General features: G+C 41.1%; 1 protein-coding gene across 6 annotated transcripts in view; it reads right to left on the bottom strand.

Moving 5' to 3' along the window:
* ACTR3B (actin related protein 3B) overlaps positions 1-13,907 on the bottom strand; it is a 65,104-nt gene extending 51,197 nt beyond the window's left edge. For all 6 annotated transcript variants that reach the window (XR_014295058.1, XM_082633085.1, XM_082633083.1 and 3 more), the window contains exon 1: positions 13,766-13,907. Coding sequence is in view for 4 of the 6 variants with exons in the window: in XM_082633083.1 (XP_082489209.1) it covers positions 13,766-13,809 (44 nt within the window). In the remaining 2 variants the exon portion in view is untranslated. The remainder of the gene's footprint in view (positions 1-13,765) is intronic.
* Between the last annotated feature and the right edge of the window lie 510 nt (positions 13,908-14,417).

Genomic DNA, 14,417 nt, shown 5'->3' with positions numbered 1-14,417 from the left:
TGTCAGTAAGGTCAACAGTAGGCTATTAGTCGTTGTTTTGAGAGAGTCAAACGTTATACACGAATTTTCAACTGTGGGGTGGGGGGATCGGTGCCCCTAGCCCCACTTTTGTTCAAGGGTCAACTGTACAGAAAAATGCTAACATTTATTAAAATTAGGCGCTAAGTATCATTCATGTCCGTTATATTACTTTCAGTATTTCTGAAAGGCAACAGTGTATTGTATTGGTTGTGACCATGCACTTTGGCACCAGACTGCCCAAGTTCAGATCCCAGCTCTGTTATTTGCCAAATGTGTAACTATCTGTTTCTCAGTTTCTCCATCTGTTAAAAGGAGGATCATAATACAACCTACCCCTAGGATTAGTGAGTTAATATATTAAAAAGATAAAATAGAATGAGCATTACAACAGTGCTAGCTATATATGTTTCAGTTATTTTTTACTATTATTTTTCTGTATGTTTGAAATATTTCCTAATTTAAATTTTTGGAAAATTTTTTAAATTTATTTATTTATTTATTTATCTATTTATTTACTTTTGGCTGAGTTGGGTCTTCGTTGCTTCACGCAGGCTTTCTCTAGTTGCGGCAAGCAGGGGCTACTCTTTGCTGCGGTACAGACTTCTCACTGTGGTGGCTTCTCTTGTCGCGGAGCACGGGCTCTAGGCGCATGGGCTTCAGTAGTTGTGGCACGTGGGTTCAGTAGTTGTGGCTCGCAGGCTCTAGAGCGCAGGCTCAGTAGTTGTGGCACACGAGCTTAGTTGCTCCGCGGCATGTGGGATCTTCCCGGACCAGGGATCAAACCCATACCCCAGGCACTGGCAGGCAGATTCTTAACCACTCTGCCACCAGGGAAGTCCCTGAAATTTTTTTTTAAAAAACAGGACGTTCTGTGCCCCAAATCATATTACTCAGTCTTTCTGCTGTGCCCACTCTAAACACCACAAACTGATTTGTGAAGTGATGGAGATAACCTGCACCGGCGGTGAAACTAGAAGTACCAGGTGTCCTTCAACAACCCTGGCTCAACTCCATCCCACGTTCTGTGCCCTGAAATCATGAACAGTGGCCCACAGCAGCAAAAGGTCAGGCTGCAGAAACGCATGGGGCCCTTTTCAGGCCCACAGCTCTAAAATTCAGCTATATACTGATGATGCCACTACCACATGCCACTTGGCAACAGCTGCTAGAGTGCTCAGATTCTGAAGTCACCATGTTCTAAGACAGCACAGCCCTCACAGGAGGGAGGCTTTCTGTCACAGAATTACATGAGTACCTTGCAGTAGTAACATTCGGCAAACAATGATCTTCATGACTGAGGCAAACTAACATTAAACTATATTAATATCTGTAGGTACTAACAACTAATATGAGGTCTTCCCTTCCTTTGCTAGCAAAACTGAAACCATTAAAACCACTGGCAAAAGCACAAATTACTCAGATCACTTTATGGTAATTTAATGTCTTTGAATCTTCCTGTGCTATTTTTTATATAGCATCAAATACACTTGAGGTTTTCTCACTTTGAATAATCACAACGTAAGGATATGTAACAATATTTTTTAAGAGACATTCAAATTTTAAATTTTAACAAAATCTTCATCAATACAGGTTCATATAGAACTTCAACAAGACTCTATTAAACAGAACACTGTAAATATAACTAACAGGTGCTCCTCCTAAAATTCTCTCCTAGGAGGACAACCCAGTGCTAGATTGGCACACCCCATTAGAGGTAATCTTACAATGGTGCAACTATACAAAGAACACAACCAAAAAGAAATCAACAAGTAAAACACAACTCTTAAACAGGTAAAGTGTTCAAGACACCATTTATGCAAACAAAGAAACATTCCAACCAGTTTACTAGCTAGAAATTATGTAGCAGGCATATATGAGGACACTGAGAGAGGGAGACGAGGGGAAACACGGTCCTTGTCCTCAAAATGTTCCCCAAAATGTTCATCTGTTAGACTCACAAACACAGAAAACAAACTTATGATGACCAAAGGGGAAAGAGGGAGGAGGGAGAAATTAGGAGTTTGGGATTAGCAGATACGAACTACTATATATAAAACAGATAAACAACAAGGTCCTACTGTATAGCACAGAGATCTATATTCAATATCTTGTAATAATCTATAATGAAAAAGAATACACACATGTATAACTGAATCACTTAGCCATACACCAGAAACTAACACAACATTGTAAATCAACTATACTTCAATTTAAAAAAAAGAAAAATGTAATGTAAAAATAAATAAATGAAAGCCGTACAATAAATGATGTGAATTATACTTTTTTTAAAATGGTCACCTGTTAGAAACATGATTTCAGATTGAGTTTTTCACAGTAGCATGGCCCACATTATCTGGCAGGTGAGTTTAAGATCATCTGGGTAGGCATCTAGAAAGAGTGTACCAAGCCTGACTGATCAGATCACCTGGGAAGCTTCTGAAAATACACATTCCCAGGACCTGTCCCAGAATCACAGAGAAGGAGGCTGGGCATCCGTATTTTAAACATCCCCTGCCCCTCCCCGGCCATGGTTCTGATGATCAACCAGCCCAGGAATCACTGACTGAACTATACCACATGCGATCATCTGTGAATTTTTAGGTAACGCAAGCTCCCCATCCTCACGCTCACGTTCTAACAAAACCATCTACACCTACCACATTATCAGATAAAATGTACCTACAATGTTGAAGTTTAATAATGGCTAGAGGCTCAGAAGAAAGGACTCAGATGTACCGAGTCTGTCTTATTTAGAATACTGTGTGTTTAAGTATTCTATGGAAAAAAAAAATGTAGAAAATGCTTTTCAATGCAAACTATTTATGTAATTAAGGTGTGATGAAAAAAATCTAGTAGTGGGAAAAAAAAAGGCTCAAAACAGAAATAGTTAATCCTTAGGAAGAGATAATGGGGGGCGGGAAATCTCTCAAACCAAAAGACAGTGAAAAACCAGAAGCATTCCTATTGAAGACAGAATGAAGCCAAGGAGACCCACCACCATAACTCTCATTTAACATTGTTTTGGAGGAACCAGATAATACAAATCACAAAGAACTAAATAAAAGGAATAGTACTGGGAAAGAGAAGGCAAAATTTATTTGTAAATCATAATTACAGACCTGGAATATCAAAGGAAATTAAGTGAAAAACTAAAAGCAATAGGGAATTCAGCAAGATGGCCAGTTACTCAACGAAGAGACAAAAATCAGCAACTTTCCTACCAGTCACAAGTGAGACTATACACTGGATGAAAAGATCCCATTCACAACGGCAACAACACAGAAAAATATTACCCGTGAGAATAAACCATATGATGTGAAGAACTCTCCATATACAAGGAGACAAATAGAGACACACCTTCTTCATACAGGATGAGTTTTAAAAGAAACATCACATATCACTAAATTCACCTATAAATTTAATGCAAAAGCATTCAAAATCTGGGCCAATACTGAAGGTTAGTAGTAAATTACACATGGGTGTTATTAAAAGGCTGAAGTGTCATTACAAAGAGAAGTTTCACATTACCTATCAACATTATAAATGCATGTACCATATTATCCAAATGGTTTTAAACGCATACACCCTACTGTCCAAATAGCACATTTCTAGGTATTTACCCCACAGAAGCACGTTTACATGTATGAAAAGATATGCACAAAAAATGTTCTCTACAGCATTATAACAGCAAAACAACGAAAAAACTGGAAACACTCAAATGCCATAAATAGAGGATAAACTATATTGCAATCATTCAATAAAATGCAACACAACCAACAAAAATGAAGCAGACTTATGTTATTGGCCATATATAGATATAATCTGAAAACAGTTGTGCTAAAAAACCAATGGGTCAACAATGAAACCAAAAAGGAAATTAAAAGATACCTTGAGACAAATGCCAGTAAAAACACAATCCTACACAATCTATGGGATGCAGCAAAAGCAGTTCTCAGAGGGAAGTTCATAGCAAAAATACTTGCAAAACAGTATATTTTCATATTGTGAGGGAGTTAATGGGGCCCACAGTGCTGGGTTCAAAGCGCAGCACTAGCTCTGACTTTAATCCCGCCTACTTTAGTTGCTTCATTGGTTCAAGGTGAGTAATAACAATCCCTACTTCAATGTTAAACATTACCATTTCTGGAAAATATCTCCTAATTCAAAAAGTAAAAGGATCTCACAGTCAATAATTTTATTTTACTACTGAATGTTATCTGATGTGTAGTCATGATCTGTATTTCTTCCATGAATTGTCCTTGATAATTTTTCTACTAGACTTTTGGATCTTATCAATTTGTGTAAACTCTTACATACTGAGGATTTTAATGCTTGCTCATATATATTACTAATTTTTCTGAGTTTGTTGTTTACCTTCAGTTATACATTTTCTGAAATATAATTGTTTAAACAATTTAGGTGATCAAATCTACCAGTTATTTTCCTGAATAATTTCCTTCGCAGTTTCTACCTTGAAAGTCTCTCCCTACACTAAAATTTTGTATCGTTTCTCTTCCAGTTCTGTGTACATCTGATATACCTGATACATGAAGAGACACATCAATCAGATTTTCCCAAACATGTGTACATAAGGAATTAAGATCAACAACTTTTACATTAAAAGGCTTTGATTTTTTGTTTGTTTGATGGTGTTTGTTTGAACACCATCTTCCCAAAGGACAGCCAGCATGGTGGGGGCAAGCATCATTCTCAAAAATACATAAACTAAGCTTACAGACTGCCAGCCATATTCTCAAACTCAGTGCCACCTTGCACACATCCCCTGACCTGAGACCTTTTCTCATACGGAAATCAGGACAGACAGAAGATACGGAAACAGATCAATAGCTGCATAAAGCAAGACCAAGAGTTACAACTCTGCCTGTTAACCAAATATGTTCTCAAACTTCCAAACACTCTAAAAAGGTACCTATAAAAAGTCTCACTCTCACTCCTACACCCATCTACCCCATTTCGCCTTCCATCCTATTCTCATATATCCTCCAATGTCTCTTTCTGTAAATAACATATATCCTTATTTGCCCCAAACATTTTAAAAGGTCCTTGTGCAAAACTTCTTTCGCTCTTCCTGTGAAAGGCCCCTCTGCCCACAGCAGTAACTGCCTGCAGTGAGGAGGATTAATCTGACTACCGTCAACTCAACATACTTATATATATCCCGCCTACAACCATGTGTCTAGAGCAGAAGGTGACAATGTAAGCTTGATTAATTTATGTTTGAAAGTGGAAATGTCACATTTTAAAACAGTGTTTTTGAAACTGTATCCTGCAGGGAGTTTTTGATTGAGACCTCTTATGAGGTCCAGTCTCAAACGTCCAACTTCAACCAGAATAGCTCTACCCTCTCCTAAGATGTTTTCAGTTTTTAAAAAAGTGACTACACTGACTCAGAATATGATTTTGATAAAACTAAAGTTGCTCCCAGATCCTAATGATAGAGTTCTAAATAATATACACTCCCCACACTGTACCCTGTATATTAACATATGATCAAGTTCTTCAAATGTTTCTTGGGTTGTCTGTCATACAGAAAAGGGTAGTCTCTGTTTATAGGACACAGTTAAACATGTAAGTTCAAATTTATTAATTCTTTTATCTAAATCCAATATCCTTTCTTTTCTTTTTCTCTATTTGATCTGTAAATTTTACATTACCCTATATACTTGTCCATTTCTTCTTCTACAGCAGCATTCTTTGCCCTATGGCTAGTAAATATAAGATCATGATGTGTGGCCTCTTGGTGGGTTTGGTGCATTATCAAGTGAACTCTGACTTCCAAGGTAAAACGGTGGGCTGAACGTGGCCTAATTTCACTCTGTCCCGAAGTCCCACTAAAACCAAAGCAAAATGATTTTTTTTAAGATATATAAACCACAACAATAGGGAGAAAAGAAGAGGAGGTAACCGCAAAACTCTGGCCCTGGAGAGCAGCGGACCAGTAGGAAGTGGCTTTGGAGGTGTACACAATCCAGCAGTGGGCAAAGCTGAGAACCAGCCCAACACACCCCGGACCCTGAAAAGGCCCGGAATGGGCGGCTGCACGGGCACCTGTGGAACCAGGACTGCAGGGCCCAAAACACGAACCTGAGGTGATACTGTTCCCTCCCGCCCCACTCCTCGGGGTGACCACCCTTCCCTGACCTTCACATTCCCACAAGCTGACTCTAGAGAGTGTAAAGCCAAGCGCCTTTGGACTCCCAAGTCACCTGGCCTGGGCGAGTCCGGGAGCCATCCTGAAAAGAAAGGGGTTACCTGACAGAATACAGAAAAAAGCTGATGGCTCAGAGGCCCTCTCCCACGCCCTTCTCTGCCCCCAACTCAGCTCTCACAACACAAGCACCCAGACCTCACCCTCCAAGCAGACGATCAGAAGTATATCCTCTGGGGAAAATGACCAGCTCAAGAGGAAAGAGGCAAAGGCTGTAAGACCAGGAGATTTCCCAACAAACAACCCACCTATATCACCCCTGGTGAAGTTCAAAATCAATAAGCCAAATCTACACATGCAGGCACTCAATAAGGCAGCAGTAACTTTCACAAAGCAAGAAGAAATAAACAAGAAACACACTAGTGATAGGAGCACTTAACACACCATTCTCAGTCAAAGAGTAAGTGGACAAAAAACTGGAAGACCTAAATAACATCATTAATACGATAGCTCATATAGATATACACTGAACTCCGAACATACCAATAGGGAATATTCCTCTTTCCAAGTACATACAGAATGTTCACAAAATTGACCATATCTTAGACACAGTGAAGTCTAAAGAACAGAATATAAACAGCCCTCTGACCATAATGTAATAAAACTAGAATTAAAAACAAAAACAAAAAGGCCCTTTTACCTGAAATTTTTTAAACATACTAGCATAGAAATATTGAGTTAAGAGGGAAATTCAAAAGAAAACTACAGAAATGTCTTGAAAACGATAATGAGAAACTATACCCAAATCCCTGTACGTAAGGGATACATATAGGTAAAGACATAACAGCCAAAATTAAATACTTTTTCAATATAAAGGGAAAATTAAAATGAATTTAATATCCAACTCAAAAAAAAAAAAAGGAAGACAGAAGAAAGAAATAAAAATAAAAGTAGAAATAAGTCAAAAAACAGAAAAATAGGGCTTCCCTGGTGGCGCAGTGGTTGAGAGTCCGCCTGCCGATGCAGGGGACATGGGTTCGTGCCCCAGTCCAGGAAGATCCCACATGCCGTGGAGCAGCTGGGCCCGTGAGCCATGACCACTGAGCCTGCACGTCCGGAGCCTGTGCTCTGCAACAGGAGAGGCCACAACAGTGAGAGGCCCACGTACAGCAAAAAAAAAAAAAAAAAAAAAAAAAACAGAAAAATAACAGAACTAATAAGTAAACCCCAAAGCTTATCTTTAAAAAAAAAAAAAAAGATCCACAAAATAGGCACATCATTAGGTAAGCCATGAAGAAAAAAGGATGAAAACAAAATAAATTTGAGCAACAAAGGGAAAAATAGCCATAAAAACAAAGATTTTTAAAAATCATGAGACTACTACATACATAAATTTGGAAAATCTAGATGAAATAGAATTTTTCTTTAGACAAATACAACATACCAAAATTGATTCCACTTGAGGTAGGAAGTCTAACCAGCCTTAGAAGAAATGTAAAGAGCAGCAGGACTCTCCTCTCAAGAAAGCACTAAGCTCAGACAGTTTCACTGGGGAATTCTACCAAGACTTTAAAACTCGGATAATCCCAAAATTACTTAAACAATTCCAGAGCACAGAAAAAGAAAGAAAACTTCTTAATTTGTTTTATGAAGAGAGTGTAACACTGATCCCGAAATCTGACAAAGAATGCACCAGAAAACTAAACTATAATTCATACTAATACTGACATGAAAATCTAAATAAAATATTAACAGAATCTACCTACACATCAAAAAATAATGCAGCACGATCAAGTGGGGATTATTACAGAATGCAAGAGTGGTTCAATATTAGGAAATCCACCATATTAACTGGCTAAGGAAGAAAACCACACGTTCCATTTATTATAAAGAAATCATACAACGTGCAACACTCATTCATGTTATAACATTCCAAAATATAGCAGTTGACAGATACTTTCTTAACATATCTGTATAACTTTCTTAACATATATTTGTAGACGTGTGTAAGTATGTACATACACACAGCAGCCCAAAAGCCAGCATCTTACTTATTTTAGAAACACCAGAAACTATTCCACTAAAGTAAGGAACAAAAGGATAACGCCCACTAACTCCACTCCTATTTAACATTATTTGGAGGCAATGGCCACTGCGGTATGTCAAAATAAAGAAAATGGGACTTCCCTGGTGGCACAGTGGTTAAGAATTCGCCTGCCATGCAGGGGACGTGGGTTTGAGCCCTGGTCCGGGAAGATCCCACATGCTGCGGAGCAACTGAGCCCATGCACCACAACTACTGAGCCTGCGCTCTAGAGCCCATGAGCCACAACTACTGAGCCCACGTGCCACAACTACTGAAGCCTGAGAACCTAGAGCCCATGCTCTGCAACAAGAGAAGCCCGTGCACGGTAATGAAGAGTAGCCCCTGCTCGCCGCAACTAGAGAAAGCCTGTGTGCAGCAACAAAGACCCAATGCAGCCAAAAATAAATTTAAAAATTAAATTAAATTAAAAAAGGCAATCAGAGCTCCTAAAAACGGAAAGGAAGAGGGAAAACCATCTCTATTTGCCAATGATAAAATTTAAAAATTAAATTAAATTAAAAAAGGCAATCAGAGCTCCTAAAAACGGAAAGGAAGAGGGAAAACCATCTCTATTTGCCAATGACAAAATTCTGTATCTGGAAAACCCTAAAGATCAAGGGGAAAATGCATACAAACAATAAGAGCATTTTGTAAAGTAGCAGATTATAAAATTAACACAAATACAGTTTATGCTGAACACCTGCTTTCCTTCTGGGACTCTGGAATTCTGGTTTGTGCTAGGCAGGAGGTGCCATGACCAGCCCCCAATAAAAACTCTGGGCACTGAGTCTCTAACAAGCTTCCCCGGTAAACAACGGTTCACACGTGTGTCACAACTGGCTGTGATTAAGCACATCTGTGTGACTCCACTGAGAAAGGATTCCGGATGCTTGCTCCTGGTTTCCTCCAGGCTCTGCCCCATGTGCCTTTTTCCTTGGCTGTTCTTGCTTTTACCTTTTCACTATCATCCTGTGCTTGTTCCTAGCAAATCAATGAACCTGCGGGTGGTCTGTGGGACCCTCACCACACCCCAATCCATAAAGAGCTTCTAAAAATAAAGCAGCAAAAGACTAAAAACCCACAGAAAAACTGGCTAGAGAAATGAAGAGACAGAAAACAGAAACGCAAATGCCTCTTAACCACATGAAAAGATGCTCATCTTCCCACATAATAATATAAGAAATTCAAATTAAAACTACAATAAGATATCATTTCCTACTTTCTAGATTGGTAAAAAAATTTTTAATTTGGCAATTACTCTGCTGGTGAGTCTGTAAGAAGCCGTAGGCACTCTCACACGTTGCTGGTGAAGACACACACTACTGAGTTGGATGTGACACTGTCCAGCAAAATTACACATGCACTTAGCCTTTGACCCAGAAATCCCATTTCTAGAAACCTATCTCAGAGATGCTCCAGCAAAAAATGTAAAAAGACAAATGCACTGCACTGGCTACGTTGCAGTCTTTTGATAATAACAAAATGCTCAAAAAATGATGGGGACATGTCTAAAGAACTCCAGAAACAGCCTGAATGGGCTTCTGCTGGCCACATCTGGACAATTTAAGCATCAAAACAAATAATGGCAATAAGAAATAATAATCCATTGAATACAGTAAGAATGACATAAATAACTCTTTGAACGAGCCAATAACCCATACAGACGATAAATAAATAAAGGGGAGCCACAGAAAAGTGCATCCTTATAGTAAAATGTTACCTAATAAATGTAGAAAATACTGAAGTTTAAAAAAAAACCCACAATATTGCAACCATCACTGTAATAATCCATTAGAACAAGAATCAGTACCAATGGATACTAAAACTAATAGGTGAAAGTTTAAGGAAGAACAGGGTATTTGCATAATCTCATAATATCTCTCCACAAATGACATTAATTACAAAGGGGAAAACAGTAACCGTACAATGGAGAAATCTAGTCGACACCACCGTATCCAGATAATCCAAATGAACGTCATCAACCATCTTCAGCCTTCTGATAGGACGAGTAAGTTCTGGGGAGCTAATGGGCTACACAGTGATTATAGTTCATAATACGGTTTTATACTTGAAAGTTGCCAAGACAAGTGGATCTTAAATATTCTCCCCACCAAAAAAAAAAAAAAAAAGGTAATTACGTGACGGGATGGAGGTGTCAGTACCGTAATGTGATAATCATTTTGCAATATATAAATGTACCAAATCAACACGTTGTAACCTTAAACTTATGCCATGTTGTGTGTCAAGTACATCTCAATAAAGCTGGAAGGGAAAAGCCTTCTGATGTGATACACTGAGAAGCTTTGACATCACTTCTGTGGTACTCCTGACAAAAATACACACCCTGTATCTGTCATAAAGAAACACCAGACAAGCCTAAATTGAGGAACATGATCCATAACAACTGACTGTCAAAAATGTCGCTGTCCTGAAAGACAGAAAAAGGCTAAGGAACTGGTCCAGTGAAATAAGACTAAAAAGACATGATGAACAGGCAAACACAGTGTATGGTGCCGGATGAGGGCAGAGAGCTGAGCATCCAGAGACATAATGGGACCATTCATGGGATCCAGACTGAGTAGACAACTCTACTGCATAAACGTTAAATTTTCTGATTTTGATCACTCGTCTGTGACTGTATGAGAGAAGGTCTTTGTTTTCATAAAGGATACACTGAAGTATCTTGGTATAAAACAGCACGATGCCTGTGACTTACAAACAGTTCAGAAAAATAATAATGTATATAGTATATAGAGAACAATAAGGCAAATGTTAATAGTTGGTAAACTGGATAGAGAATATATAGCAGGTTTTTCGGTACTCTTATTGCAGCTTTTCAGTAGATCTGACATTTTTCAAAGTAAGTTTAAAAATATAAAAATCTTCAAAAATACGAAAAGTTGGGCTTCCCTGGTGGCGCAGTGGTTGAGAGTCCGCCTGCCGATGCAGGGGACACGGGTTCGTGCTCCGGTCCGGGAAGATCCCACATGCCGCGGAGCGGCTGGGCCCGTGAGCCATGGCCGTTGAGCCTGCGCGTCCGGAGCCTGTGCTCTGCAACGGGAGAGGCCACAACAGCGAGAGGCCCGCGTACCGCAAAAAAAAAAAAAAAAAAACGAAAAGTTCAGTTAAGAGAAGTAACACTAGTTTTTGTGGGATATTCTCTGAACACTAAGCAGCCTAGTAATTCACTTAAGTAAATGATGCTTCATCTCTGGAGCAAGCAGAGCCATGGTCCATATTATCGTGGCTCCCAGCTCGCCTGTGCTCACTGAGCTGGTCTCAGGGCTCATTAGAGGAGGCCAGGCTCCCAGGATGAAATTTATTTGCAATTAAAAAATACTATTTAGTACACTGTCTACTCAATCATTAAGGTCCACTATGTATAATTCAGTGTGAATTTTTCTGTTAGAATTTAGTACTAGGAAAAGTTTTTTCACCTGAGAAACAGGTATTCTCTTCCTTCCCGATAACAGGCATTACATAACTGATGATGACCCTCTTATAATTTTGTCAGACAGGAAGACTAAGGCCAAATGTGACACTGGTCGGCTGCACCACTGGTCTACAGTTTAGGGTGACGCCCCAGGCCCATTCTTTTCCTTGGTCCTAGTTATTTTTAATCTGCATTTTACCCCTTTTTATTGTATTTTGAGGTAAAAGTCAATCCAAAAACCACTTAGCTCTATGGGAAATATAAGAGCTATTAACATGCTTAAATAAATTTAGGCTCTTCCAGGCTGCTCCATCTGGCCACACACTGGACACTGGAAATTTATAATTAACCACTGTTGTTTCCACAACAGAACATGTCCATGTGAAACCCACTGGGAAGATTCCCGGCCACTGTTTCTAAGTCCTGACACCAAAGCCTACGACAGCCTGAAGACAATAACATAACTGGGCCATAAAACAAAGATATTCTGAAGTTACATCTCCAAGTGAGATACCACCTACCTCAAAAAGTCAAAACTGCGCACCACATTTTAGATATTTACAGCAAGAATGATGAGTCAGGTCCCCAGCTTACTATTAGTAGAGGTATGACAAATCTTGTGGGCACATTTTACTGCTTCTGCCAAGAAATGCTTTGCATTTCAATAGTTTTACAAGACCCAAACCACAAAAACAAAAAATCTCACGTGCAAATGTGAGAAGGAAAAATTCTTTTACCTGCTGCCTGCACTCTTGACACAGACCTCAGGTGGGTGTGGGGTGAACACCAGTTCCTGGGAGGAGGGGTTGAATAAGGAAGCCAACAACTGGGCGGGGGGTTAATATCAATGCTGGTTTGGGCTTGGGTTTTGGATAACAAAACAACTTCTAAAATAAAGAGCCCCGGAACTTCTGGTACAATGTGTATTTCAAAAGGGAAAATTAGTACAAGCAAAGAGACAGTTTTTTCCAGCCTGTAACCACTACCGGTGGCTTCAGCAGCAAAAGGAAGGAACGATCCGTAGGAGACGGACTGAAGACACCCCTACAAGGTTGTCAAGGAAACGAAACCAAGTGCATTTCTCTACAGAAAAGAATCAAGGCTAAGGTGAACATACCATGGAATATTTTGTGGAAAAAATGATTAAAACCCCATCTTGAAAGATCTTTAAGAGGCTAAATTTACTTCCAGGCTACTTTATTAGGTACTTCACCTACACTGCAAGCAGGCAAGCTTGAATTTCTAAACCACCAGCTAGATGGATTCGGTGAGCACCTTCCTAAAACCAGTGAAGCGGGGGCCACTGAAAGAAAGTACAGGAAACTTCCTAAGGTCTCTTTTGCATATCTCAACAACATCAAAAGAAGCAATCACACCCCAAAAGTAATGCGAAATAAAAACTATACCACAAACAGGCTTTCCCAAATTTAGACTGTTTTTCAAAATGGAGTCTTTTTTTTTTTTTTAAGTGAAAAGGCAACTCTACGCAAAGTAAAGCACGAGCTTAGCCCGAGAGAACCATTCACTCCTGGAAGAGAGCAGAGTGGGCTGCAAAAAAAGGTGTCAACTTGGTAGATGAATATAAAAACCTCCACAAGTAAGTGAGAATCATCAGCAAGGAGAAATGGCATGCGTTTGGGAACCCAAAACGAGGGCCCCTTTTAAGAACGTGAGGAGGTAGGGGCACCGTCAGGCAGGCAGAAGGCAAGTGACGGCAGCGGGGTCTGCAGCCGCCCGCCTGAAACCTGGCATCCCGGGAGGCCCCGGCCGAGCGCGGAGAGAGGAGGCGGGAGGCAAGGCGAGCCGGCCCGACTCCTCCCCTCGGTCCTCTTCGCATCAAGGGGAGCGAGCTCCGCGCGTGGCCCTCGCGGGCGTGGAGGAGAGGAGCGGGGCGCGGAGACAGGCCGGCCGCCCGAACCTGCCCAGCTGTCGGCCGAGACCCGGGCCCCGAGCGGGGCACCTCCAGGTGAGACAGGGGGCGGGCCGCGGGCAGGTGCTCGGCGCCGGGGCTGGAGCGGGGCCGCGCGGGAGCGGGGTGGGCGCCCGCGGCTCTTACCCGGTGCCGCAGTCCACCACGCAGGGAGGCAGGGAGCCCGCCATGCTCTGCACGCGCACCGCTCCGTCCACGCTGGCTGCCCGGGAGGTCCCGCCGCTGTCCGCTTGCCGCGTTAGCCCCGCGCGGCCCGCTCCCGGGAGCCTCCGCAGCGCCTCTGCCGGGAGCCCGGATGCTCGCCTCAGCCCACGTGACGCATCTCCTGACTGACCAATCACGGCGCAGGCAGCCCCGTCCCCGCCCCCTGTCCGCCATCTTTAGTGCTGGCGGCGGAGCCTCGTTGCCCATACGTCCAACCTTGCTGCTTGAGAGACTGCGGGCTATTTTTAACTGACTTACGGTGAACGTGACCCCATTTCCGAAGGCTGACTCCTTCTCATCCTTTGAGTCTCCGCTCAAATGTCACCTTCTTAGATTAGTTGTCTGTGATCACCCACTAGGTGCCCTCCCTGCACGTTACTCTCTTATCTCAACAATCTATTACTTTCATTCACAACATCGGGAGCAAATTTATATTTTTATTTGTAGTCTGTCCTCCCACTGGAATATAAACTCCGCTAGGATAGGGCTCCTGAATATCTTACCATTGATCACCGGATGCTTAGCACGGTATTTGGTGCATTCATGGGAGGCACCCAAATGTTTTTTGAATGAA

Source organism: Mesoplodon mirus, assembly GCF_964341445.2.
Source record: "Mesoplodon mirus genome assembly, chromosome: 9".
Classification (NCBI taxonomy): domain Eukaryota; kingdom Metazoa; phylum Chordata; class Mammalia; order Artiodactyla; family Ziphiidae; genus Mesoplodon; species Mesoplodon mirus.
Note: the sequence above shows the minus strand (reverse complement) of the source record. Positions and strands in the feature narration are given on the sequence as shown.